This window comes from Biomphalaria glabrata, chromosome 10 (assembly GCF_947242115.1).
Source record: "Biomphalaria glabrata chromosome 10, xgBioGlab47.1, whole genome shotgun sequence".
NCBI lineage: Eukaryota > Metazoa > Mollusca > Gastropoda > Planorbidae > Biomphalaria > Biomphalaria glabrata.
The window spans coordinates 44,278,386-44,303,897 of record NC_074720.1 but is presented as its reverse complement, the minus strand read 5'-3'; the positions used below and the strand labels follow the sequence as shown (position 1 = coordinate 44,303,897).

General features: G+C 34.5%; 1 protein-coding gene and 1 long non-coding RNA gene across 6 annotated transcripts; one reads left to right on the top strand and one right to left on the bottom strand.

Moving 5' to 3' along the window:
• Positions 1-516: 516 nt before the first annotated feature.
• Positions 517-13,337, top strand: LOC106065188 (nuclear transcription factor Y subunit alpha-like). Of its 5 annotated transcripts, none has more exons than XM_013223955.2 (9): positions 517-585; positions 2,596-2,777; positions 3,561-4,547; positions 5,479-5,535; positions 6,180-6,324; positions 6,703-6,833; positions 8,801-8,995; positions 11,010-11,120; positions 11,330-13,337. In XM_013223955.2, the coding sequence occupies exons 2-9, from the start codon at positions 2,634-2,636 to the stop codon at positions 11,390-11,392; spliced, it is 1,833 nt and encodes a 610-aa protein (XP_013079409.2). In that variant the 5' UTR covers positions 517-585; positions 2,596-2,633; the 3' UTR covers positions 11,393-13,337. The 5 variants fall into 5 exon arrangements, with proteins under 5 accessions (XP_013079409.2, XP_013079411.2, XP_055900828.1 ...); XM_013223957.2 differs by lacking the exon at positions 517-585 and adding an exon at positions 748-904 and having other exon boundaries at positions 3,564-4,547; XM_056044853.1 differs by lacking the exon at positions 517-585 and adding an exon at positions 748-904 and having other exon boundaries at positions 6,183-6,324.
• A 1,149-nt stretch (positions 13,338-14,486) lies between these two features.
• LOC106065190 (uncharacterized) lies at positions 14,487-17,242 on the bottom strand. The gene is made up of 3 exons (XR_001217304.2): positions 17,083-17,242; positions 15,998-16,161; positions 14,487-14,738 (listed from the first exon to the last, which is right to left on the bottom strand). It is a non-coding gene; the product is annotated as an uncharacterized LOC106065190 (long non-coding RNA).
• Positions 17,243-25,512: the final 8,270 nt, after the last annotated feature.

The following is a 25,512-nucleotide window of genomic DNA, read 5'->3' as shown; positions in this document are numbered from 1 at the left end:
TCTATGATTAGGCCTATTTATTTTTTGAAAATTAGTCACGAATGACTATTTATGTATCATTTCGTAAAATAATAACCATAAACAGGGTCATTAAAGCCAAAGGCCGTTTTCTGCCGTCACGTGTGGTTTATTGACATCTTCTGCTTGCTTCACAGGCCTACGACTAGCCTATAGCCACAAGCCTACCGATCCGGCTGTTGAATCGTCTGACACTGACACGCGGTGATGCATATATTTGATAGATCTACTTTAAAAAAAAAATCATGTTAACCAAATTAATTATCTTGCAAGCATACATATACGTTCTTTATTAAAATTTACATGATCTATAAACAAATATAACGTAGGTCTATGTGTTGTCCATACAATCTAGATTGCCCATCTTTTTATAAACGATTGTTGGTGAATAATTTAGGCTGCTCTAGGCCCACAGACATCCACTTTAGCATGAGAAGAGAGGTCAAACTAAGGACCAATAGTATGCTTGCTTTTATTCCTCTCATTTTGCTAGCATTTCGCTATTCGTTGCGAAAAGAGATCCAGCCAATCACTTGTTAGGTTGTAGTCGCTTGAAGCCTCAATAAAGTAAGTCTTAAAGTACAACATCAGAACATAAAACTTCTGATTAAATTTATTTTTTCTTGTAAGAATCTCCAAAGTTTTTCAAATTGAATTATCTATTAGAATAAACACATTGAAAATATTTCAACTTATTGTTAGCTGTCATGCTCTTGTGTCAAGTCAACCTTTAAAGCGTTGTTTCTTTGTTCGCTGGTTGGTCGAAGTTTGCGCAGTAATTTATGCATATTACAAAAAGCAATGGCCGTACGACTCTCGGACATCGAGCCAATTCACAAAGCACCTCCCTGCTTTTTCAAGGCATTCTGATTGTTATAGGCAACCAGTAAGATTTTGATAGTTACTATTTTAGATCCACGTGTGTGGTCTAGATCTTTAGATCAAATTAGATCTAGATATCTAATCTTGATTATAGATCTAAACCTAAATGTCTAGAGCTAGAATCTAGATTATTACTCTAAATAATGATCTGATTTGTGATTCTGATCTGGTCTACCCCGATTCCGACTACCGTCTATGGTCTATTCTAGTCTAGACTCCATGTCCATGAGACATGATGAGGCTATGGCTATGAATACTATGATTAGTATGATGGCTAGGGCTAGCCGCTAGATGCTAACTTAACTTTTAGACTAGATCTGGTCTATAGATTTAGAATTTAGATCTACTCTGTACATCATTTAGTCCTTAGCCTGCCTTAGGACTAGATCTAGACCTAGGCCTAGAGTCTAGTAGTAGAGTCTAGAAGTCCTAGAGAAAGTCTAAAAGACAAAGTATAGTACTTACTTAGACTAGTATTAGTAGTATTATAAAGTTAAAGGGAAACTGGTGGTTTTTCAAATTTGAGTTATTGACATTAAAATTCTGCGTAAAACGTTGTAATAGAGAGTCTAGTAAACATTTTACCATTTTGTATTTAAATGCTTATAAAGTAATAATTTAATAAATTAGTCAGTAAATTCTTGACATCTAAAAAAAAACCAGGGTTCTTTTGGTTTTAGCTCAGTCAAATGTCTCTTGCCTCATCAATACTGAAAGAGAAACTACATTTAACTAACCGTACTGCTTCATTCATACAGTAGCTGTTATACTTAGTGACGACCTAGTCCAGAGCTATGGTACATTTATATATATAGGGATCTAAAAGCATAGGATAACCAACTCGAGAAAAAAACATTTTCATCTAACCCCTACCCTGTCCTAAAAAGTAAATAGATCTTGTGTCTGACTGATTCTAACGAACTGGTCAGTGTAAGACTAGTCTAGACTACATGTAGTCGGTCATGACAAGACAACCAAATGATAGTGTTTGTGTGTTGAGTGGTCAGACGAGAAAATACACACTGCTTGGTTAGTCATGCATATAAATCTACTTTCAACACAAATTTTTTTCTTTGCTTACAAGATCTAGATCTAACTGCATACAGGAAGATATATTTCTTTTACGAGAATGTAAACTTTACTGTATGGCCTCCCGTTATAAATAAGTCAATAGATTAAATTAATAGGTTAGTGTGAAAATCTCATATCGTTTTGGATGCGCAGGAAAATTACACCAGAAAAACATCAATTACTAAAGTTATTATTGCAAATTTAAGAAAAAAGAATAACGCATTCATTATCTGTAAATCAAAACACATATTATATATATTGTATAAAAAAAATTGTCAAAACCATCGGAGTTTCCCTTTAAGACTAGGATGTATATAGTCCTAGTGTAGATCTTATAGTGACACTGATAGATCGTAGACTCTAACTCTATTGTAACTGTAGATTGTAAGTCACTAGTAAAGTAAGGCATTATCATGATTATGTCTGTGTATAGATCTAGTCAATCTAGATAGAATACTCTAAATGAAAATCACAGCAATTGAAAATATACTGTTATGACACTTACAATAATTGGCATGAATGTACTGCTTAAGTTTGATAAATTGACCAACTACATTTTAATCTAGATCTAATGTATATGACCTCTTTATGTAGTCTGTATTGATATAGATTTTTTTTTTTTAGCTTCCGTGTTTTGATGGCCATTTCCTAATGTTACCTTCATGGATTTGCAAACATCAGTTATGAATTTTGATCCTACAAGCCAGGGTGTTGGTCAATATGTCCAGTCTCAGAATGCACTTCAGAACTTTCAGCTTCCTATCCAGCAGCTCCAAAGTCAAGGGCAGCTCCAAATACAAGGACAGGTAATGTTTGTTAAAATATCATTTTCTGTTCCTTTTTTCTGATATAAAAATGATCAAAGTAACTAACAACACTTTTTTTAAAAAAGGAAATACATGTTTATTTTTAACACAAGAGTTGGAACTGTGAGCCTTGTGTGTACTATGGGTTAGTTATGAGAGGAAAAGTTTCTTCCATTAGAGAGAATATAAGAAGTTTTTTGACTAGGGGGAAAATCACAAAAACATGGTGGTGGTAAATTGTGGAAGGGTGTTTAGTGCGCTCTAGTCCAGTTTCTTTTGTATGTGAGACATATCTGGGATTTCTTAGGCTGGTAAACACAACTCAGCTCAAGATAGAATTCTAACTCGAGCACCTTGACAGTGGCTAAGCAGTTTAACCCACTCAGTCACACATCCTTTTCTCTTTAATTTCTGCTGGAACTTATAACAAAAATTATATACTCTTTACCATAATGTGTCAAATGCAGTCAATATAACATAATATTTAACATTTTTTTCATAGTAATAGCTTGGTAGTAGGCCTACTTACCATTTGAAACTTACATTGCATTTCTTAAACATTATCTAGGACTGCTTGGTTTCTCAGTCACCAGTGTTAAATTATCCTATTTCTCAATATTCTTTTGTAATTGAAGGAAAAAAAAAAAAGAGAAAAATGTGCTTGTTTCTAACAAAATTATATGCAACCATCAATGTGATATTAAAATCTTATCATTGTCATGTTAGAGAACAATAATAGGACAACAATGTTGAAGTCAAATTATTTTTTCTTTATTTCCCCAGCAGCTCCCACTCTTGCAATTAAACCAAGGCGGTCAGTTTCTGATCAATCAGCAGCAGCTGTTACAGCAACTCAGCCAGGCACAGGGAATACATTTGCCCACTCAGGGGCAAGCGATTCAAATGGCTGGCCAGGCACAGTCTATCCAGCTGCCCCAGCATCTTCAACATTTGCAATTGCATAATCAGCAGGGTCAGCCTATTCAAATTCAAGGTCAGAATGGGCAAGCATTGCAGTTGCAAGGCCAGAATGGTCAAGCTTTGCAGTTGCAAGGCCAGAATGGTCAAGCTTTGCAGTTGCAAGGTCAGAATGGGCAAGCTTTGCAGTTGCAAGGTCAGAATGGGCAAACCATTCAATTGCACGGTCAAAATGGCCAACATATTCAGATTCAGACTGCTAATGGTCAACCTATTCAACTTCAGAATCAAAATAATCAGACAATTCATTTACAGGGGCAGCATGGGCAACATATTCAACTTCAAAATGGACAACCTATACAACTTCAGAATCAAAATGGACAGCCCATACAACTTCAGAATCAAAATGGGCAATCCATACAAATTCAGAATCAGAATGGGCAGTCTATACAACTTCAGAATCAGAATGGACAATCTATACAACTTCAGAATCAGAATGGACAGTCTATACAAATTCAGGGTCAGAATGGACAGTCATTACAATTTCAGACTCCTAATGGGCAAACTATTCAAATCCAAGCACCTAGTGGTCAAATTATGCAGCTACCGAATGGACAACAAATACAATTACAAAATCACCAGTCTATTCAGTTGCAAGCTCAACAGTTGCAAAATCAACAAAACCAACAATTTCAACTTCAGAATCAATTAGGTCAAGTTTTACAATTACAAGGTCAACAAATACAAACTTTTCAACTTCCAGGACAGCAGTTGCAAATGATGTCATTACAAGGTCAGCCGTGTCAAGTTGTTCATGTCCAAGGTCCTAATGGACAAATAATACAACAAGTTGTGAGTACATTGTATTAGTCATGTAAAATCACTTTTTTTTTTAATGCCTCTAAAGTCAATTGAATAGCTTTAAATATATACCACCATAAGATCATTAATGTTTTGTATCAACCCCTCCCACACACACACACTTTTTTCTTTATTTCTTGAAGTAAATGCAAAGCTTTTCCTTGCACATTTTTTAGAATATGAACTTGAGGTATATTAGATAGAAATGCTGGAGTGATAATTTTCAATAAACAGAAATAAAAAAAAATATTAACAATGGTGAACTTAATTAATCTGTCATTTAGGATAATCCATTGCCTACTGTCTTACCTTATAATTTAAATCTTCTTCTTGAAATAAGTCATATAATATGCCTTCCTTATATATTATAGTATTGGATATCATCTCACATAAATGATTGGTGTTTTGAAATTTAATGACACAATTTGAGCTGCAGCCTTTACTATTTGTATTCGATTAGAGAGAAATTGAAATGATTGCTGGACATGTCCATTATCTGTTCAGTTATTGAACATTAACAATACAGGCATCAAAAAAATTAGTGATTTTTTTGTATAAAACATTTTTGATGAAATCTTAAGGTTTATAATTATAATAGCTTTAGGCTGCTTGCACACTAAATTCAACTAAAATTTCATGTGCCAAGATATTATTAAACAAAGAACTGTTTGTTTTTTCTAACTTGTCAACAGTCTGTGCAAAAAAATAAGTTACATCTGATTAATCAGATCAGCCACTTATTTTGACCAAATACAGAAACATTTCCTTAGTTTCATCACCTGTTTATTATTAGGACCTAAATGATCACATCTTGATGTATTCAATAAACCAAAGTTTACATTATAAATGTTTATATTTGATCTATTATTGTAGTATCATTTACATATTTTTCATTTTTGTGTATTACATTTGTGAGTTTCAGGTTCCACTAATGTTAGGAACAGAACATATGGGAGGACTAATGAATCCATTACATCAGGTAGTTGTTACTTTCCTAGAATAGTGTTACAGGAGTATATTATAATATATATATATATCACAGAATAAGAAATGTTTTCATTTTCTTGTTTTTTTTTGTTTTTTTTTAAGTTTTCCGTTCTAATGTTTAAAATGTGCAATAAGGTCACTCTATATCGCACCATGCCATCCTTTCTTTTCTCCCTGCATTTCTGGAGGCTTTTAGTAACTTGCTTGAGAGCAAAATATGTTTTTCTACATAGTTATTTTTAGTTGTGACATCATTTACATCTTATTTGTATCTGATCTGTCTGTTTAGCATTATGTAGTGAATGCAAAACCAGATGGTGAAAGAATGTTTTAGAATATACACATTATATAAATACTTTAAAAAAAAAAAAAAAGACATTCAAAATGACTTTAAGTGCAAGTGAAGACAAAAGTTTTACTTTAAATAGACAAAAAAAAACAAGGCAGAAACAAACAAAAGTTTGTGGAATAGTGATTAAGTGCAGTGCAGGCATGCTGTACTATGTCACATTACTGTACATAAAAATACATTTCTTGACTTTGTACATTTATAAGTTTGACTCGGTGATGATTGGTCCTTGAATACTATTGAATAGGAAAACACATTGAATGAATGAACTGTCCTCTTGTTCACAGCAGATGTTTCTACAAAGTCAGACTCAGAGTCCATTGGTTGGTCAATTTGTTCAGACAGAAAGTGGATTAGTCTGGCAACCTACTAGTATGTATGGTTCACTAGAGGCCACTACAGCTACTGCTCTTCCCTTTCCTCAGGCTACAGGTATGTCAAATACTGTCAACTGATGCTTGTAAATTAATTGACTTATAATTGTAATAGAAACTTTGGCCTTACTTGATCAATGTTTTATTATAAGTTACCATGGTACATAGTTTCAATTGTTTTGTATCTCTATATTTAGCTATGTCCATATTTATTAATTAAATAGTCTAATCATGCATTATGTAAAAGAAACTGTAAGCTTGTCATCACTATTTATTGACTTTGATATTACAATGTTTTTAAGAAATATAGTTCAAAGAAAGTAATACATTAGCTTGGTGTCACAAGATGTTAGGAAATTTTTGTTAAATCGCATAGTATGTCCATTATGTAATGAAATCACTAGAAAATGTTAGACCTGTGTTTATTGTATTCCAGTACTGACCCAAAGTCCAGTTGTAGAACAAGTTCATCAAGAAATCAGTGCCACCAATCCAGTGGTAGAGACCCATGTTGAACAGGAGACAAGTGAAGCTCAACATACAACTTTGGTTAATGGAGACTCGACGGTATGATCCTTAAGTTTCTTTCAATAGGTGGCTATTCATTAATTGTTGGACATCGGACACTCCACTGATCGAACACTGCCAGAATTTGAACTCATAGCCTTAGTTAATTAGAAAATAGTTAATGATTTGGCCAACATGTTCATGAGGTTGGAACATGTATATTTAATTAATATACATACCTTGTTGGAACATGTGTATAGTACCCATGTTTTGTATCTAGATCATGACATTTGTGCAGATCAGTTTAAGCCTTAAGTAATTTTTAAACATTTTATTGGAAAAGTGAAATTTGGGCAATACCATTGGCTTTTATTTTTTCCACTGTCACTTGGCTTGAATTCTTATTGTCAGAGACAGTCACTTAAACACAGCTAGCTACTTAGAAAGGTACTTACTGAGCATAAATGTTGTAAATAGTTTGATTAATTTTCTTCCATTGGTACTTTTAGAGTGCCTTCTTTGTTGCACTTCACTGCCAACTGAAATAACTATGATGCATATTTTAAGATCTTAAGAAATGAGTCAGAAGTCTTCATTTAATTGTCTATACACAGCACCTTATGTTGTAGAGAAAAAAATAAATAAAATGGAATCTTATAAATATATTCTTTTAATTAGGTAAAGGGTGTCTTAATAATTACTGTATACCAAAAGATACTGAAGGTATAGAAATATATATCACAATAAAAAAAAACATTTAGAGAAAGCGTACTAGCTTCAGACATCACCTTCACTTTCATCTATTGAATTATTGGGACACCACACATGAACTGTTGACCTTATTTCTCCATTCCTTTCTTTTACCTAGAGTCTTTTTCTATGAGAGGCCTGTCCATTCTTTTATTTTGTCTTCCCATCACTTTCTCTGTCTGCTTTTTTTTTTCTGATACTGTTCCCTGAAGGAAGGTCTTTGCAAGCCTTGAGGACCTTGTGATATAACCATAAAGTTTTAGTTTGTGTTTTTTGACAATAGTCAGCAGGTCATTATGGGATGTCGTGTTCAGAGCCAGCCTTAGGCCACTGCAACCTTTTGCGGGCACAGTGGACCCCTACTTCTAATTCTAGGTGTAAATTATTAAATTAAACTATTATAACTTATTATTAGAGGGTTCCAGCGGTCTCCTGATATTCCAGGAGCTCCTGAAATCTCCTGAAAAATAGACAAAATTGTCATATTGGGATGATTCAATATGTAAAATGCCAATCCTAGTCGCGATAAAAAAAAAAACAACCAAGCATTGTCCGCTTTCATTTAATAGAAATGTAATAGTAGGGAGAATTATAACCAATACAGAAAGTTCAAATACTTAATTTACTTAAGATCTAAATTTATCTCGATCTCATAAAAAATATCACAAGCAGTATTTTGTTGTCGATAGTGAATCTTAAAGGCAGATCTGAATGTTTATTTCGCTTTTTGATGGAAAACAACCTTCTACTGTAGATAGGTTGATAATTTGACAGTGATTTTGTACTTAATAAAGAATGAATAAAATGCAAACTCTTTAAGACTAATTTATTTTCTAATACCAATCTTAATTTTCACTTATTATGCTTATCTTAATTTTCACATATTATCATTATCCCCTACCCAGACTTTCCCTGCGCAATCCATTTCGCCTAGGACCCCACAATTGGTTTGACCGTCCCTGGTCATGTGATCCTGTTTAGAATCTCATTTGTGTTGGTGATACCTACATCTAAATAAATGCTGATCAAAAACAATGTTTCCCAAATAGTAATATTTTATATTCAAAACTTGTGCGTAAGACCTATCTCCTATTAATTCCACATATTTAAAAAAAAAAAATGTTTATAATTGATTTTAATGTACCATTTTTTCTTTGATGCTCTATCATTTTATTGACTTGAAAGTGTGTTATTTTTTTAATTTGTTAATTTGGACCAATGATACTTGAATTAGAGGTGACTTTGACATTAATGACATTTTCTTTTGTCCATTCCAGTCCACACTAACTGGATCTATGAATACAACAACCACTCCCCAAGCCACTGGAAGAATTCAAATAGCAGCTGAAGACCCAGAGGATGAATCCACACAACCTCTCTATGTGAACGCCAAACAGTATCACCGTATTTTGAAAAGAAGAGAGGCCAGAGCCAAACTAGAAAGTTCTGGAAAAGTTGTTCGGAAACGTAAGGTCAGTGATGAGAATCACTGTTCTAAACCTTTTTTTATGGTTTGTAGAGGTATTAGGTTTGTATTTGATGTATTTATTGTCTGTTTGGTGTCAAGTTATACAAGTTTCATTTGGTTTGTATATGATGGTACAGTGCTACTTTCCATCCATCCATCCCAGTGGCGCTACAGCCCATGGAGGGCTCTGGCCTGCTGCAACACATCCTTCCATTCAGATCTCTCCTGGGCCTTTTTTCTCCACACCCTAACCCCAAGCTGTTGCAGATCTGCCTCCACATCATCAATCCATTGCATTCATTGTCTGCCTTTGGGTCGCCTTCCTTTAAAACACTCTTTTCTCATAATAGAAATTACATTTTTACATACAGAGCACAATTAAAAAATGTTTCAATACTTATTAACCATATACATGAAACTGAGAAAACATTTCATTTTTTTTGTATTACTGGCATTGCTAGATGTATTATTCAGGGATGGGAATTAAAAAAAAATAATTTTTGTCTGATCCATTTTTTTAGACAAAACAAATCTCATTTTTTCCCATCATTGTGTGATAAAAAAAAACATTTGAAATTTTTTATAGGATTGTTTTTCTTTTTTTATGAAAAAATAATTAGATTTTTTTTTTTGTTTGGATTTGTTTTGTACATGCACCCATTCAATATCAGACTATTTACATAGTTGAAGGGTTTTTATTTAAAACCATCTCATTTTATCTAGAATCTAGGACTAAAAATCTTGATGCAGATCTTCAGTGATTTTCAATCATTCTAGATAGATATCTGGATCTAGATCTAGATTCTTTAATTTGAATACTTTTTATATAGATCTAGATCTAGACCATGAATGGTTGCCTGTATGACTGGTGTCAGGTGTGCCCCAACCGCTTTGTGCAGTAAATCTCATGTAATGTAATTAATTTGTAACATTATTTAAAGAAAATACTAAATATAGTTAATTTCTACTTCATTTTGAAAGAATTCCACAACTTTTATTATTTAGGTCTTCGCGTCATGGTGATTCACAAACGAGGGTATAGAAAGTTTCCTAATATTTTTGCAAAGTTTGTTCCCACCACTTGATTATTAAAGCTAAAGATACTGTATTTTTTGTTTTTTTTCATTACAAGCATCTGCAAATCATTCTATTTGAATGTTCTTTTTAAAGTAGGTAAAGATTTATATATATTATTTGAATGAGATTAAAAAAAAAAAATAAATATAAAATTTCATTAGGAAAATGTAAAACAAGTTTAAACCTCGTAGCTGTGTTTTTATTTGCACATTTTTGTGTGTGTTTATTTGCCTTTTATTGATGCAAAAAAAGTGATTGTAACAATTAAAAAAAAAATTAACATATCTACCCTTTGTAAATGTTTTCCTTTCCTAGCCCTGAAAAAACATTTTTGTAATTTTGAATGTTACAGATACACTTAATATAGGGCTATAATCAGACCAAAAAAATTGTTTCAAACTCTATATACGAACAAATAAATTCAAATGTGGTTGGATGGTGTAGAAAGTTCAAGTGTTTAAAAATGTTTTTCTATATAGAAAATTCAGCTATTCTCACACACAAGTTAGAAGAATTTATTTTTTTTTAATACTGAAAACCTTAGCTTTTTTTTTTTTCATTGTTTGAAAATTAAATATAATTATTTACTATATACACATTTTGTTGAAATAGTGCCCAGAACTTTCTGTAGGAGATCCTAATGGATTGATAATGAGGCTTTGTTCTGTTGTTATTCTATTCTATTACATTGGTTTTCCTATTTATTTTTAATTTTGAAAATATTTTTGAAATTAGCAAACTTATATTGATTATACAAGATTTTGTGTTTGAGTTATCTTCCTTCCCTTAGTCTGTAAAGCAGCATTTCAAAGGTGCTGTTGGGTTAAAATTATTATTTAATTTAGTAAAAAAAAATTTTAACTCATCTAGTTACCACTGAAGTTTTCTTCATTTTCTCTGTACCCATATATCATATTTAAAAAAAAAAATATTTTTTTCAGAAATATCTTCACGAGTCACGTCACAAGCATGCTTGTCAACGAACACGAGGAACCGGCGGTAGATTTTTCTCAATCAAAGTGGAAAATGAGGCAGAATTTGGACTGAAAGATGTAAGTGTAAGACAAATTTCATGAGTCAGAGTTTAGACTGAAGAATTTTTTTTTGTCCAATGTGTCATCTACTACTTTAACCTGTTTTGTCTTTTTAAATGTGTCTGATAGTTCTTGTGTTCCCTCTTTAGAAATGTCAGATTTAACACTAAATTAGTTCATATTTCCTTTCAAATTAAACCCATTACACTTTCAATGTATTGACACAGGAAACAGATAGGCACTGTGAACATTCTCCAAGCAGTATAGATAATCAAAGTCCTTCACCTTGACATACATTATATTGATTCACTAAAGAGACTTTATCATTGGGAGATTACTAGACAGGATGATTGAGATATCAAGATCTACTATCGACACAATATGGCTTGAAGAGTCTTCATCTGATCTTACGTCTTCTTCCACTGTTCAATTAATTAAGAATGAGTTCCCTTGATAAATGGTGACAATTGTTTGACTGTGATTTGCTAGACATGTATAATATATTAATTTTCATTGTTGTTATATTCTTAGTACATTTGTTACAATTTGTGTTTGTACATTGGGTTGTTTTACTTTTGTGTTAAGAATATCTCTTATAAGATCTTAACTCCCTAATTTCACTCCGTCTGCATTTATGCATCATCTATTGTTTTGTTTTCCTTAGTATTGTATTGTATAGTATAATTTGATTGCAATGGAGAAACTCCCATAACTTTAAAGTAAGCGAAGTGGGAAAAAGACAACTCTTATTTAACATCAGGGTAACATTTTGGATGTCCACATTTATGTAAAATGTGTCTAGCAGTTTTATGTTACACTTTCTTAGACCCACAATTTTAGTATTACCTGAAGTATTAAATGATCTGCTAAGCTTTTTGAAAAGAGTTTACTGCCTCTCTTTTAGTTAGGAAGAAAATGAAAGAAAAGCAAAAAGTAGAAATTCCATAATAAAAAGGTGTGTTTTGGAACTTTTTTTTTTAGGTCTATTTTTGTTGAGATGAAACTTTCTGTCTCAACTTGATGTATCACTATTTAACCGTTTTTTTTTTTTAATTTGTTTATTAAAACATAAATATTCATAGAATCTTTTATTTGAAATGGTATTCCCATGAGGAGTTAAAAAGTTTGAAATGAAGCTTCTGCTTGGTTATAACTCCACCAATGATTATTATGTCCAAATTATTCCGAAGTTTAAAGACTCATATATTTACTCAAATATCTGGTTGATACTGACATGCTCTAAGAATGGATATATTTATATATGTTCTATGTTAGTTTTGTTTAATTGACTTTTTAAAACTTAAACTTGATTTCAATTGGGTACATTTTGTTTTGAATTTATGCTGAGAGTATTGAATTCTTTTTGTCTGGGTGTAGGGACAACCAGGTTGTAGGTACATGTCGAGATTAAAGACATTTTTTTTTTTGAGTTGCCTTCTATGAAGGACTATAAATTTACGATCTTGAACTGACTGAAGTGAAGATGAAATTCTTTGTTAATGTTTTAGTGAAATAATTTGTGTGTAGTGCTATCACCTTTTTTTGCTCTCACTGCCATGTATCATATAATATACAAGTCATTCAGGTGGTACATGTGAAGATTATGATCAAACTACTCAATAGAACAGCAATCAAATGTCATCTCTTTGGTTCAAATTGCTGTTGTTAGTAAGAATGTCTGCAAGGAATCAGTTCGATTAGCACATCAGAAAATCGAATTATAGTTGTCTAATGATGAATAAAACCGGATCTAGGCAGATCATTGAAATCAATGTTAATATAAATATATTGTACAGATTCTATTTACGTTTTGGTGATAGCCAACTTTTTTACACCACTTAGCAGACTTTCTTAAATTTCATTGAAATAGGGTGAGGTTGATTTCTGTTCAAATGTATGTATGCTTTGATTTTTTTTGTAAACATTTTTCTTGTTCAACTTAAGAAAATGAATAATGGTGTGTAGAAGTATTTAGATCTTGTACAATTCTCTCACATCGCAAGCGCCATGCCTGTCAATCACACAGTATTAAGAACTGGGCAGCTGATTAAAGTAAGAAGATTTCAAGAGTTGACAAGTCGATGGCTCTGTTAATATAATGTGACAATACTGAAGCATGGCTTGTGTTGTCTCCCTTGTTCATCAATGTGCAATATTTCTTTAAAACTAATCTCAATACATACAAACATATCTATATTATGATGAAATTAAACATTTTATTTACCTTTAAACAAATGTCTTTTGTTAACTGTCTATAGAGTTGTGCTATGAGAGTTTTTATTCTGAAGTATTTGCTACTTTTCTTATTATTCTGCAAAAATTAGAATTTGTATGTGCACATGTCATAGTGTGCTATGGGTTGCATTAAGAATTGGGCAGAATTTTATTTTGATGTCCAATTGTCTGGATTATGACTTCTAATATATATTTTGAATTAAGCCATGAAAATATAAATTTCTCTGAAAAATTTGATTAGAAAAAAAAAATGTAAATGTGAAAGAAGTACTGTAACTACTAACTCTTATTATTTGGAGTTAGCTTTAAAAATAAAATGTGATACAGCAATATTTGCAAACATCTACTAAGTTAATGTAGATAGCAGGTACTTGATAATTAAAAAAACTCCTTCAAAGTCATGTATTATTTTCAGTAGCTAACTACAAGAGAGACCAACCAATTTAAACAGTTCAAACACTTTTTACCTATTACTTGTGTAAAATAAATATCAAGATAGTGTATGAATAATAGTAAATGTGTAATACCAATGTGGCTATGTTAAGTAATATTCTTAAACGTTGCTTACTGTTTTACCCTCCATCCTGTAGAAGGTTTGAGCTCTGATGTAATACTCATTTCTGTAGGCACTTTAGAAACATCAGAATATTAAGATACAGCTTTATTTTTCAATCCTTTTAATAGTTTACAGTCACTTCTTATCTAAAATACAGACATTACTTCAAAAATGATTATGTCTTACGCATGTTAACCAATGACTTCAATTCGGCCAAGTCACTGGTTTTCCAGGCTGGCTCAGGCAACCCGTTCCATGCTGTAATAACACTAGGGAAGAAGGAGCATATGGAACGAGGAGTGTGCCTTTATCTTTGTGTCTTTCAGAGTATTTTATTACATGTTTTGTATTTGAAGATTATTTCATGGGAAAACGTAAGGTGAATGTTGGATGGGTGAAAGTCTGAAAATTTCCAAACAGAATGTCACACTAATAACATGTATGTCATGGGTTTGATCCACTTACTAGACACTTTCTATAAAGATGTATTTTTGTTGATTTCAAGAAATTAAGAGTTTAGTCAAGTGAGAAGAAATACATTTAACTAATATATTAAGAGAAATCTTTAAAAAAAAATCGTAACAATTGCAATGTAGAAAAATATATTTTTAATACAAAATGTTTCATTTGATACAAACACCCCCAATTTTATAAAGAGTATAAAGTATCAAACATATGTATACCTCTAACAGATGGCTTATACATTAAATAAAGACACAATATAAACTATGGCACTTGAGAAATAGATATATGACAAAACTGAAATGTAACATTTTATTGACAGATGAAATGCTTCAAGCTCTATAAGTATTCTTTGCCCTTAGCTGAGTGATGGCATCATTGACCTGCCAAATGAAAATAATAACAAAAAAAGGTTATGCCATGGATATAAGATTTAATTAATGTTAATATAATTAGACTTAAACGTTAAGTCTCCCAGTGCAGCTTCATGTAATACACATTCAGGTGGGAGAATCAGCTAACAACAATCACTCATATGCTTTTTTTAAAATAAACAAGTGTAAAATAATAACAATTATTATTATTATTAAAAGCTATGACTGGATATTTTGAAAAGAGTCAAGGGTTAAGGTTGAAGGACTCTACCTGTTTATCCATATACTATCTTCTTTGATTTGTAACTTATAAGATAAAAAAAAAAAACTTGTATAGCTCTGTTGAACTACTGATACTGTAAGTTAACACTGGTACCAGTGGTTTAGTGTTAAAACATTAACTCAACTGTCTTGTTTTATTATGTCAGTTCTCTACAATTCAAACCTGGACATTTTTGAAATTATAATGTAGTTCAGTCTCTGCTCTATGTGTCATTATAATGTTTAAGTTTTATTCAATTTGAATAATATGTTTTTGTTTATCCAAATCTTGAACAATATAAATTTTAAACATTCTGGGAGCATCTTTATGTCGCCCACCATTATTACATTTGTTAAACAGATTAATAAAACTTTACAAGTAATTAAAATCAAAGTATATAAGTATATTCAAATCTTGTAAATCATATCAGTCTTTTCTTTGGACAGAATTCTGATTAATGTTAGTGTTATAGGGCAGACTGTATTTTAAAAAAATCATCCATGTTCTTCAATCACGGAAACAAAATATTGAAACCAAAACTGAAATTAAATGATTAATGAGGAACAAGAAGTTTAACAAAAATTCTGAATATTTGTTGATAAATATATAGTTTGTCCATCGTGGTTCGATGATGACCACTTTGTTATCCAGGGGACTGAGGTCTTTGCACTGGGGTTTTATGCCTCCTCATGTGGCTATGACCTATGTGAGCCCGGAATGTTCGGCCGCACACTGGCCAGGTTATTCCAGCTGGAGCTAGTGTCGTTTGCCTTGCTTTTCTTCTCTGGCGTTTTTCTTCTGCCAGCGTTGTTCTTTTTTCCTCAGCAACCTGTGCGCCAGTTTTCACAGCGCGACGCCATGATGCTCTGTCTCCCTGGGTCTATGCTGAACGCCTTCAGAGAAGCTTTGAGGGTGTCCCTGACAATTTGCAGCCTTTGACAATTTGTTACGTTAAAGTGAAAGAGAGAGGAGAAAAAAAAAGAACTAGCATAATATTTCTACTCACTTGATAAACTGTTATCTATTCCCAATGTGACATTTATTTTACTTTGATGACTGCAGCAAAAGGTGGCGCCTCATTAAAATAAATGGAGCAGTTAAAGCACTCCCAAAGAATAGAACGAAATAGATGGTCAGTTTAGTCTTGTTGCGGATATCAAATGGAAGATTCTGGAAGAAAATCAGGAGTATATTTGATGGCATCATTTTATAGTCTTACTATTTATCACATATCAATTATCTACTACAAACAAACTAGATCTAAGTCTGTCAGCAAAACTAGAACTTCCTCCACTTTGTACTCAAATATTAAATCCATGGTTAACTCTCTCTCTCTCTCTTTATATATATATATATATATATATATATATATATATATGTATACTAACAGGATATATATAGATTAGTAAGATGGATTGTGATGAGTTGTGTTATAGAGTCTATTTAGTATGCCCTTTTACAAGATAATAAAGTAAAATGATTTTGCTCCAAAAAAAAAAAAGGCTTTAAAAATTAATGAATACAGATCAGTAATTTCATATTTCTCTGTCCTAGATATCATTCAATGATTCATCATATTTAATCTTCATGTTCAAACGAGAAGAAAATGCCGAATTATAACATTTTTAAAATAGTTTTTATAGGTTAGTATTTTACCGATTCTCAATAGCTTCAAGAAACTGATTGATAAACTTGATGTAGGCCTAAATAGATTCTATATCCACGACATAGATTTACACCTAGATTTATGGATCGTATACCATAGTGTGACCATAGCTTGTCCTAACTGATAGATCTACATCTACTAACTAGATCATCTAGCCGATGTAGCAAAGATATAGATTTAGAACCTAAATCAAGATCTAGATAGGCCTACCGTACATCTAAATAGTTATACTTGTTAGACTTGTTATAGATCTAGATCTATACAAGTCTAGATTTATATTTCCTAGAAAACAACAGTAATCGGCTATTCTACCCATAGCCCCTTCTTAAAGTCTAGATTTATTTTTCCTAGAAAGCAACAGTAATAGGCTATTCTACCCATAGCCCCTTCTTAAAGTCTAGATTTATATTTTTCAAAGAGCTTACTGATCCTGGTATACCCTCTTGCTGCCATCCCTGACTCCTGCTAACAGTGGATGTCTTAAATTGTCTAACAAACAGCCTAGAGACCTGACTAAGAGACATTTTTGTTGTCCTATGACCCTAGGGGCCCTACGTATAGCCTACGTGACAAAGGGCACACAGGCAGATTATATCATGATAATCATTTATAGATAGGCTATAAACAATAACAAATGAAATTATCACGAATTGAAAATAACCAGGTTCTCTCCCTTTTACACCTGCGCTAGGCTACTTAAAAATAAAGCTAGTAGGCCTACTACCGTAGTAACTTAATAGTAGCCTAAGCTTAGCTACTGCGCTTCCAAAACTGTATATTATTTTATCTTATTGAACAACAGACGTTCCTTCAAAATAGAAGATACTTACGTCCTACGTGTATCCACATGTTAATCTAGTCGCGCGCGTAATTAGAGACATTAGCATAAGAAGCATCTATGACTCAGTTAAACTCATTAAATTCGCTGATGATACTGCCATAGTCGGTCTTATTTCAGGAGACGAAACTCAGTATCGAAGCTCGATAGAAGAGTTTACAAACTGGTGCACCGACAACTTTCTAGAACTGAATGTAACAAAAACTAAAGAACTTATAATAGATTTTAGAAAGAAAAAACAAACTATACGTGAACTGCAAATAAACACTACATCTATAGAACAAGTAAGGCATGTAGCCTACATATCTAGGCGTTATCATCAACAACAAGCTTTCATAGGAGAACCACCTTGGAACTCTGACAAAGAAAACAGCCCAGCGACTCTTTTTTTCTATACAAACTTAATAGCTTTAAACTAAACAAGAAGATCCTTGAGACCTTTACGGCGCGACTATACAAAATCTGCTAACATACGGAATAACTTGTTGGCAAGGCAACGCCTCATCTAAACTGTTGCGACGTCTAGAAAACATCATTAAAAAAGCATCAAAAATTACACTCACAACATTACCACATTTAAAGGAACTTTTTGAACAAAAGTGCCTAAAAAAAATCGAAAAAATCTTGGAAGACAACGGCCACCCGCTCCTTCAGAACTACGCCAGGTCGTCGCGAAGTGGGCGACTGTTGTCAATCAAAACAAGAACGGAGCGGTACAAAAACTCGTTCGTACCTCACTCGGTCAGACTCTATCACCGCCACTCATTGATCAGGGAACATGAAATGCACCAAGATACCTGTGTGTAGTCGCTGAATGAACTCTTTATGTTGTCTGTTGTATTTATGTGTATTTTTCTGTTGTGTTGTCTTTATATGAGAAAAGAGTCCTTGTCTCCACTCGGTACCCAACTCTCACCTGTGGCTCCCAGAAGCTGTAGCATGCACAGAGGCCACACCCCGGAAACGGTTTTGACTGGCCGGTTAAACCAGGTAGAGTGTATCTGACGTGTCCATGGCACTCAGTACACTGAGGTTTTGTCAAACCTTGCATGTGAAATCTGGAATAGGCGGCCTGTGCGTAACGTCACAAAACTAGACAACTCGGACAGAAAAGCAAATACCAGCACAGTGCTGTGGAGCACTCTAGAGCAGGACAAGACACACAGAAAGTCTCTGGTCATCCACTGCACCCAAACTGGTCCCCGGACGTCTTGACCAAATCTTGCTTCCAGAAAAGGATGGGCTTGCGGGCGAGAGAGTGAGGTCGACGAGTTGCGCGAATCCTCACTTACATCCAAATTCCAGCGCAAAGTCACTATAATAGCTTTAATATGGTGTTTTGAACCAATAGCGCTTCGTTATTTTTGATTAAAATGAATACGGGAACCAGGAAATCTGAGCTTTAAAAAGTCACGTTGGTGTAATAGCTAAATGAATGGTACCAATCCATCACTGCCTCGTGCTTCATTTCTAGACTAAATCTTTCAAGAACCAATCCAATCCAATGTGTTCACCCCACCTTTTCTGCCCCCCCTCCCCCCATAGGACCGCTTAGCGTGACCTCCGTGAACGCTCGTACAAAAAGGATTCGAAATGCGTAACGCGACGGGTTAAATTCATATTTGCGTACTGGCGGCATTTTTTTGGGGGAGATTTTGCGTAACGAATACGCATTTTGCGTAACGGTAGGCAGGTCTGAATTATAAATATATATTGTTATAACCCTATCCGCGACGCAAAAGGGTTAACTGTGTGTCATCAGCTGACATATGCGACACAGGCCAGTAATACAGTTTAGCGTGCTATATTGAAAGGCAAGGGACAGTACTGGCATGAACTTTGCACGTGAATAGCGCCCGTGTTATGGTCATCTGATCATAAGCCTGCGCAGATCAGAGACACAGTGTGTAGGAAAGCGGCAGTTCAAGACCTGAGAGCGTTGAGACCGGGACTGTTAGTCAGCCATGAAGTCGGTCCTGGTGCAGTCCTCCAGTGAAACGTACGAGTCCAGGAAGAGACAGTAGAGTTGATGAGTTTAGTACAGAGACATACAGTCTAACGTTGTAGTAGTTGATTGTGTTGCCAATTGTGTCATATTGGCTGTTTGATTTGACCATTATTAAAGTACCAGATTATTTGGAGCCCTGTTGTCAAGTTCTTGATGTGTTGTGTTATGTTTAGCAGTGTTAAACAGAAGGCCTGATTAGGAGAGAATCGTAACAATATATACTGGGGTGGGGTTTTAAAGGTGACGCAGACGTGCAGGTTCCTTCCTTAGTGATACAACATTAAGAAGTGAATGAATGATTTAGTATCATTGAGGCTCTTCTTTTAGGCCTATACACTCACGACCACAGTGTAGGATTACGAAGATTGTCAGTTTCATAAAGTTAGTAAATAGCTTAACGTCAGACCTTTCTTACCTAAGTACAAATCTTTTTTTAAAGTCGCACAATAAGTAAATACAAGCTAGTACTAGTAAAGTATCGTCATAGAGTTTGAATATTAAGTAGATTGCAATATTTGAAGAGGCTACTCAAGACCCCATTGTGACCTATTTGTTTTGGCACATCTAACTAAGGCAAAGTCGTGTTTACCATGCATCCGTTTCAATGATTACCACGAATCAGTAGTTTATCAATGTTTACCATGCATCAGTATCCATGGGTTTACCTCGTGTCAGATCAAGTCAGCGTCAATGATTTATTAAGATTTAGATCCTTCCTCGCCATTCTGCGCCTATGGCGTCAAGCTCTCCCCAAAGAGAGCGCGATCGTATAAAGGTAATTCCTAGGTGCCCCCCTGTTAAATAGCTAGTTTAGTTCGTTGGGTTACGCACTTTAATGTACTGACTGTGAACGGATATTTTAGAATGACGACATAGACTTTGGGGTTAGAGGTTAAGATTGACGTTTAGGAATCAGTTACCGCTAGATTCTCAAGGGGATAACATCGTTCTATAGTGACAGACTAGACTGTGGCCCATTCTGTAAATAAACGTTTGTTTGAAGTTCACCTTGAGTCAACTTGGTCATTTGAGTCTGTGTTCCTGTTTAGTACCTTATCTATATTTGTGACGGTGTGCATGAAGAGCTCGCAGATTGAAAATACAGCATACAAGGTACGCACGCACTTAGTCTACATAAGCATATCTAGAAATACTTCAGCTACATCTGACTACACATGCATCTGTTACAACCCCCCCCCCCCTGATGGAATTTCAGTTCTTTGTCTTGGCCTCAATCGAAAATATTGACAAGGACCTTGAGAATTCTCTTGACAAACATGACGGAGTTTATAATATATGGTGAATGTAAAAGGGAGAATTAAAATATTGTTACGATTCTCTCTGTAAACACTGGCTTAACAACACAACTAAGAACTTTAGAGTTTCAAAATAATGTGGTTCTTAAATGAATAAATAACAGCTAATACTACTGCCCCACTAAACTCTACTGCCTCTCATCCTGGACTCGTAGGTTTCACTCAAGGTGTCACTCCATCCAGACTGACTCCTTGGCTGACTATCAGTCCCGGTCTCCTCGCTGTCCTGTACTGAACTGCCCTACCTACCCTGTTTGTTTCTCATGAAGGTTTTAGATCACATGATCAATCACGTGTAATGGTCATACAAGCACTTTCCCTTGACACAGTTGACTGCCATTGAGAGAGCTTGAGATACGTGTGTCAATTGGTCACACACAAAATTAACTCTACTACTCCGCCTGTACAGTCACGACAATATTATTTATATTGTTATATAGTCAGAGTCAGTTCTGCTTATATTTTGTGTGGGCTAGCCTTTTTTGTTATGCACGCGACTCAGTTTATTAATAATTTAAACCATTCTTCGCAACTTCTTTGATAGCTTTATAAGCGGCATTTAGCGGTGTCCGGATACGACCTAAAAAATGTTTGAACCCTTTACAGTCTGTTAATTCTCTTTCTTGAAGTCTGAGTTCCTAGTAGTCTATGTTAATTTTGTCACAGATCAGAAACAGGTCTAGTAGAATTTCTAGTGTCGTCATGGTTTTGAATTTTTGATGACATTAAAAACAATTCACCTCTGCAATGTCACCAAATCAATTTTTTTTGCTGAACTAAATTTATTATGAACTTTTTTTTTTTTGACTACTGGAGAAGTGATAATGACAGAAGACAGCGCGGATCTATTTTGTTTAGGGCCACCAAAAAAAAAAGAAAACAAGGCCGCCTGGTCTGGAGTAAAAATGTAAAACATGGACTTTGCATTTTAAAAGAGATCGATAAACGAGACAAAAGCATGTTTTTGTTGGTTGTGTTGTTTGGACGACCATCTCTAGACCCAAACTCATACAGTTTTACTTGGTCCGACAGGGTTACATAGATGCATGTTTTTTCGTATTTTCTATACAGTCGTTTACCCCTGCAGCAGTAAATCTTTGTTTTGTGAGTCTTTGAACTCATGCAAAGGTACAGATAACATTACAGAGAGTGACTTTTTGCATGGCTTAGATTTGAGTTCTTGTGAGATTTTGTAAGAGAGACTTAGTCGCTTTTTTTGATTGTATATCTACATTCCGTTTGAGATGTCTCCGTAGGATCTTGAATGTCACATGGAAAGAAAAAGTGTGCAATACTGAGATCCTTGCGCGATCAGGCATTCCCAGCATCTTTACAGCCCTCAGACAACGCCGTTTGCGCTGGCTTGGAAATGTTCGCCGGATGGAGGACAAGCGCATCCCGAAAGTCATCCTCTAGGGTCAACTCGCGACTGGCACAAGAAAAACTGGTCGCCCCCACCTCCGTTACATAGATGTAATAAAACGGGACATCAAATCAGTGAACATCAATTCTGACAATTGGGAAGACATAGCTCTAGACCGCAACAGATGGAGAGAGACAGTGACCAAGAAAGCTATGGACAGTGAAAGTACAAGGGTCTCAGCTCAGGAAGAAAAACGCACAATCCGAAAAATGGCCAGCTCCTCTACCACCGAAGCAAAAGCCACCTTAACCTGCGCTATCTGTGGACGGGAGTGTCTCTCCAAAATAGGGCTTCACGGCCACACGAGGAAGTGTGCTCTGAGATGAACCATAGTCGTTCTACAACTGAAGGAGGCCAATGATGATGATATCTACAAATCTACAAATAGTTTGTCAAAAGTATTGAAGCTACGACGGAAATGCACACTTTGTCAGTGGCTTTTCTAAGTTTTTCATAACTTCCTATCGACATCACACTGTTACGATTCTCTCTCCTAATCAGGCCTTCTGTAAACTCTCCTTAACACAACACATCCAACTAAAGAACTTGACAACAAGGGTTCCAAAATAATCTAGTACTTAATGGGTACCTAAAAATAGCCAATACGACACAATTGTCAACACAATATACTGACTACACTGTACATCACCGTACTAAACTCTACTGTCTATCCGGCGCCTTCGATATGTCACGGAGGTCACGCTCTATCTCACCCTGGACTCTAAGGTTTCACTCGTGGACTCAGTTCACCCCGGACTGACATCATGGCCGACTAACAGTCTCCTCGCTGTCCTGTAACCAGGGGCGGACTGGGTGTCAAAATCAGCCCGGGCATTTCTATAAAATTCGGCCCACAAATTCTCTATAATGTGATGGGCATCCATTTCTAGGTGTATCGGTCCTTAAAAATCATTGTTAAGTTTGATAATGTATCGATATGCATGCTTACAGTGAACTCTATATCTTACTAAGCAATATAGCGTCTTTACAAAGGCCCTAAAAAGATGAAGCCTACTAGTAGCACTGTCAACATTCTACATTTTATTTTCCGAAAATGTGTTAGATTATAAGAGTATTACACTGCAATGTCTATGAAAGATTTGTTTAATCACGACGCTCAGAGGGCCTTTTATACAAATAATAATAATAATATAATAAGAATGTTATAAAACCTTTAACAATTTTATATGTGCCATAGTGGCTTCGATTAGGCCATTTCGGTGGCCCTACCGGCCCATTTGGGTACCGGCCCACCGGGCATTTGCCCAAATGCCCATATAGCCAGTCCGCCCCTGCCTGTAACCGAACTGAGCTGCCTTTTCATACTGTCTCCAGCCCACCAATGTTTTCGATCCCATGACCATAATTAGGCTCATATTTGCGTGTGCTAGTACTGTCCCTTGTCCACAGTGACACAGTGGACTCGTGACCTCCGTGACGAAGGTGCCGGTTGACTACAATGCAGCTCGTGAAATTGCTTGTGCTACGTGTGTCAGTTGGTCACAAACAAAATGAACTAAATCGCTCCGCCAATACAGTTACAACAATACTGACTTAGAAATATCTTAACTTGTTACAAATTTGTTACTGTCTTGTCACTAACTTGTTACTATCGTGCTACTGTTTGGTTACTAACTTGTTACTTGTTTGTTACTATCGTGCTAATGCCTTGTTACAAACTTGTTACTGTTTTGTTACTAGCTTTCCCCTGTGAATATTTGGTATATTCTTTTTTAAAATCAACTTTTAATTGTAGTTAGTAAATAGTCAACTTAAAACAAAAGTTCTACTATTTTTACCTCATTAAAATCTGGCAATTCAAATGTATTTAGTTGCTTGTGATTAAAAAAAAATAAAATCTGGAGAAATGTGAACCGATTAGGCAATTGTTTGAAAGGGAGGGAGAAAGAGAACCACGAGTAATGAAAAAATCTGGCTATGTGCGGTACACAGTACATGTTACATCCTACGTGATACATTGTGATGCCTTTAATAATAATGTAACCCGTGAAAATAAATGTAGTAGAAACTTTACTATCCACGAGATGTTTCACTGTGATTTTTTTTTTCAACTACGCTACTCTCCAATATGGCACCACCTAAAAAAAAAAAAAATTCACATTGTAACACCAGACTGGCTTAAAATTTAGATCTATTATCAGAACAAAAGAATTAATCCTCTCCCTTATATTTCCATTATGATGCAGAGCTAAGGACTTTAAAATAAAACTTGTTCTACCCAGTTTAAACACCCAGATCTACTTAAATATTTGTTCCATTGTAACCTTGCCATACACACACCCAGGCCCGAGGAGATCAATGAAACCCAGACTCAGACGCAATTTGATTAGATAAGACTGTATGGGGATTTCTTTACCAAAACCAATATCAGCCTGTACTATCCATTGCGTTAGCCGCTAGCATTTCAATATTGTTTCTTTTAATAATGTTTGTTTAAAAGATTAAAATTACTATTTAAGTTTATTAGATCTCTGTATTTAAAGAGTTAAATCATTGTTTTAATCAATTCATTGTTTTAGTCAATTTATATTTGAATAGGGTTAAATATTTAGCTTTTTTTTTTTTACAAAATAAATTTACATTTGTAAAAAATTATTTGGACAAAATAGTTTGTTCGCTGTGAACCAAGATTTTAATTTTGCGTTTAAGGGGCGATAAGTCAATGTTTTAAACAAATGCCAAAGTCTAAGAGAATAACGGAAAATGGTGAAGTTAGTGTGTTTGTTTAATGTACTGGCATTAGCCGTCGGCGGTAAGTAATTTTTCTTTGTAACGATTACACCGTTATAGATGTAAATTAATAATTTTTAAAAAATATTCTTAAAATCAAATTTTATCTCTACTAGTCCCCCCCCCCCTTTTTTTTTCTCTCTCTCTTTCTCTCTCCATATTGGATTCACCCACTTCTGCATTATCTACCATTCACCCACAGATGTATCTAGATCAACTCTTAAAGAAACTTTATGAATAGACTCCTTACTTGTTGACCTTTAGTGTTTCCACGCTCCAGAGAGCACCAATAGAAGACTTAGGTGTAGATAGGGATAAATAACATTTAAGCAAAAGTGCGCCTGGGTTATTAATATAAAGGTAATGCAGTTTTCGGATGACTCGGTAATAATTAAAACTAAAGTAAAACATTATGCAGATAAAGTTAACCAAACTCGTTACTGTCTTTATTTTATTATTATTTGTTTGCTTGAAATGTTTTTGTTTAGCGCAATTTTTATGCCCATGGCAGTGGTCCTC

Excerpts from the sequence above, each read along its gene's own strand:
- LOC106065188 (XM_013223955.2), top strand. The coding sequence starts at position 2,634 with ATGGATTTGCAAACATCAGTTATGAATTTTGATCCTACAAGCCAGGGT. Across the intron at positions 6,834-8,800 it reads TGGTTAATGGAGACTCGACG|TCCACACTAACTGGATCTAT; the intron begins GTATGATCCTTA and ends TGTCCATTCCAG. Across the intron at positions 11,121-11,329 it reads CAGAATTTGGACTGAAAGAT|GAAACAGATAGGCACTGTGA; the intron begins GTAAGTGTAAGA and ends GTATTGACACAG.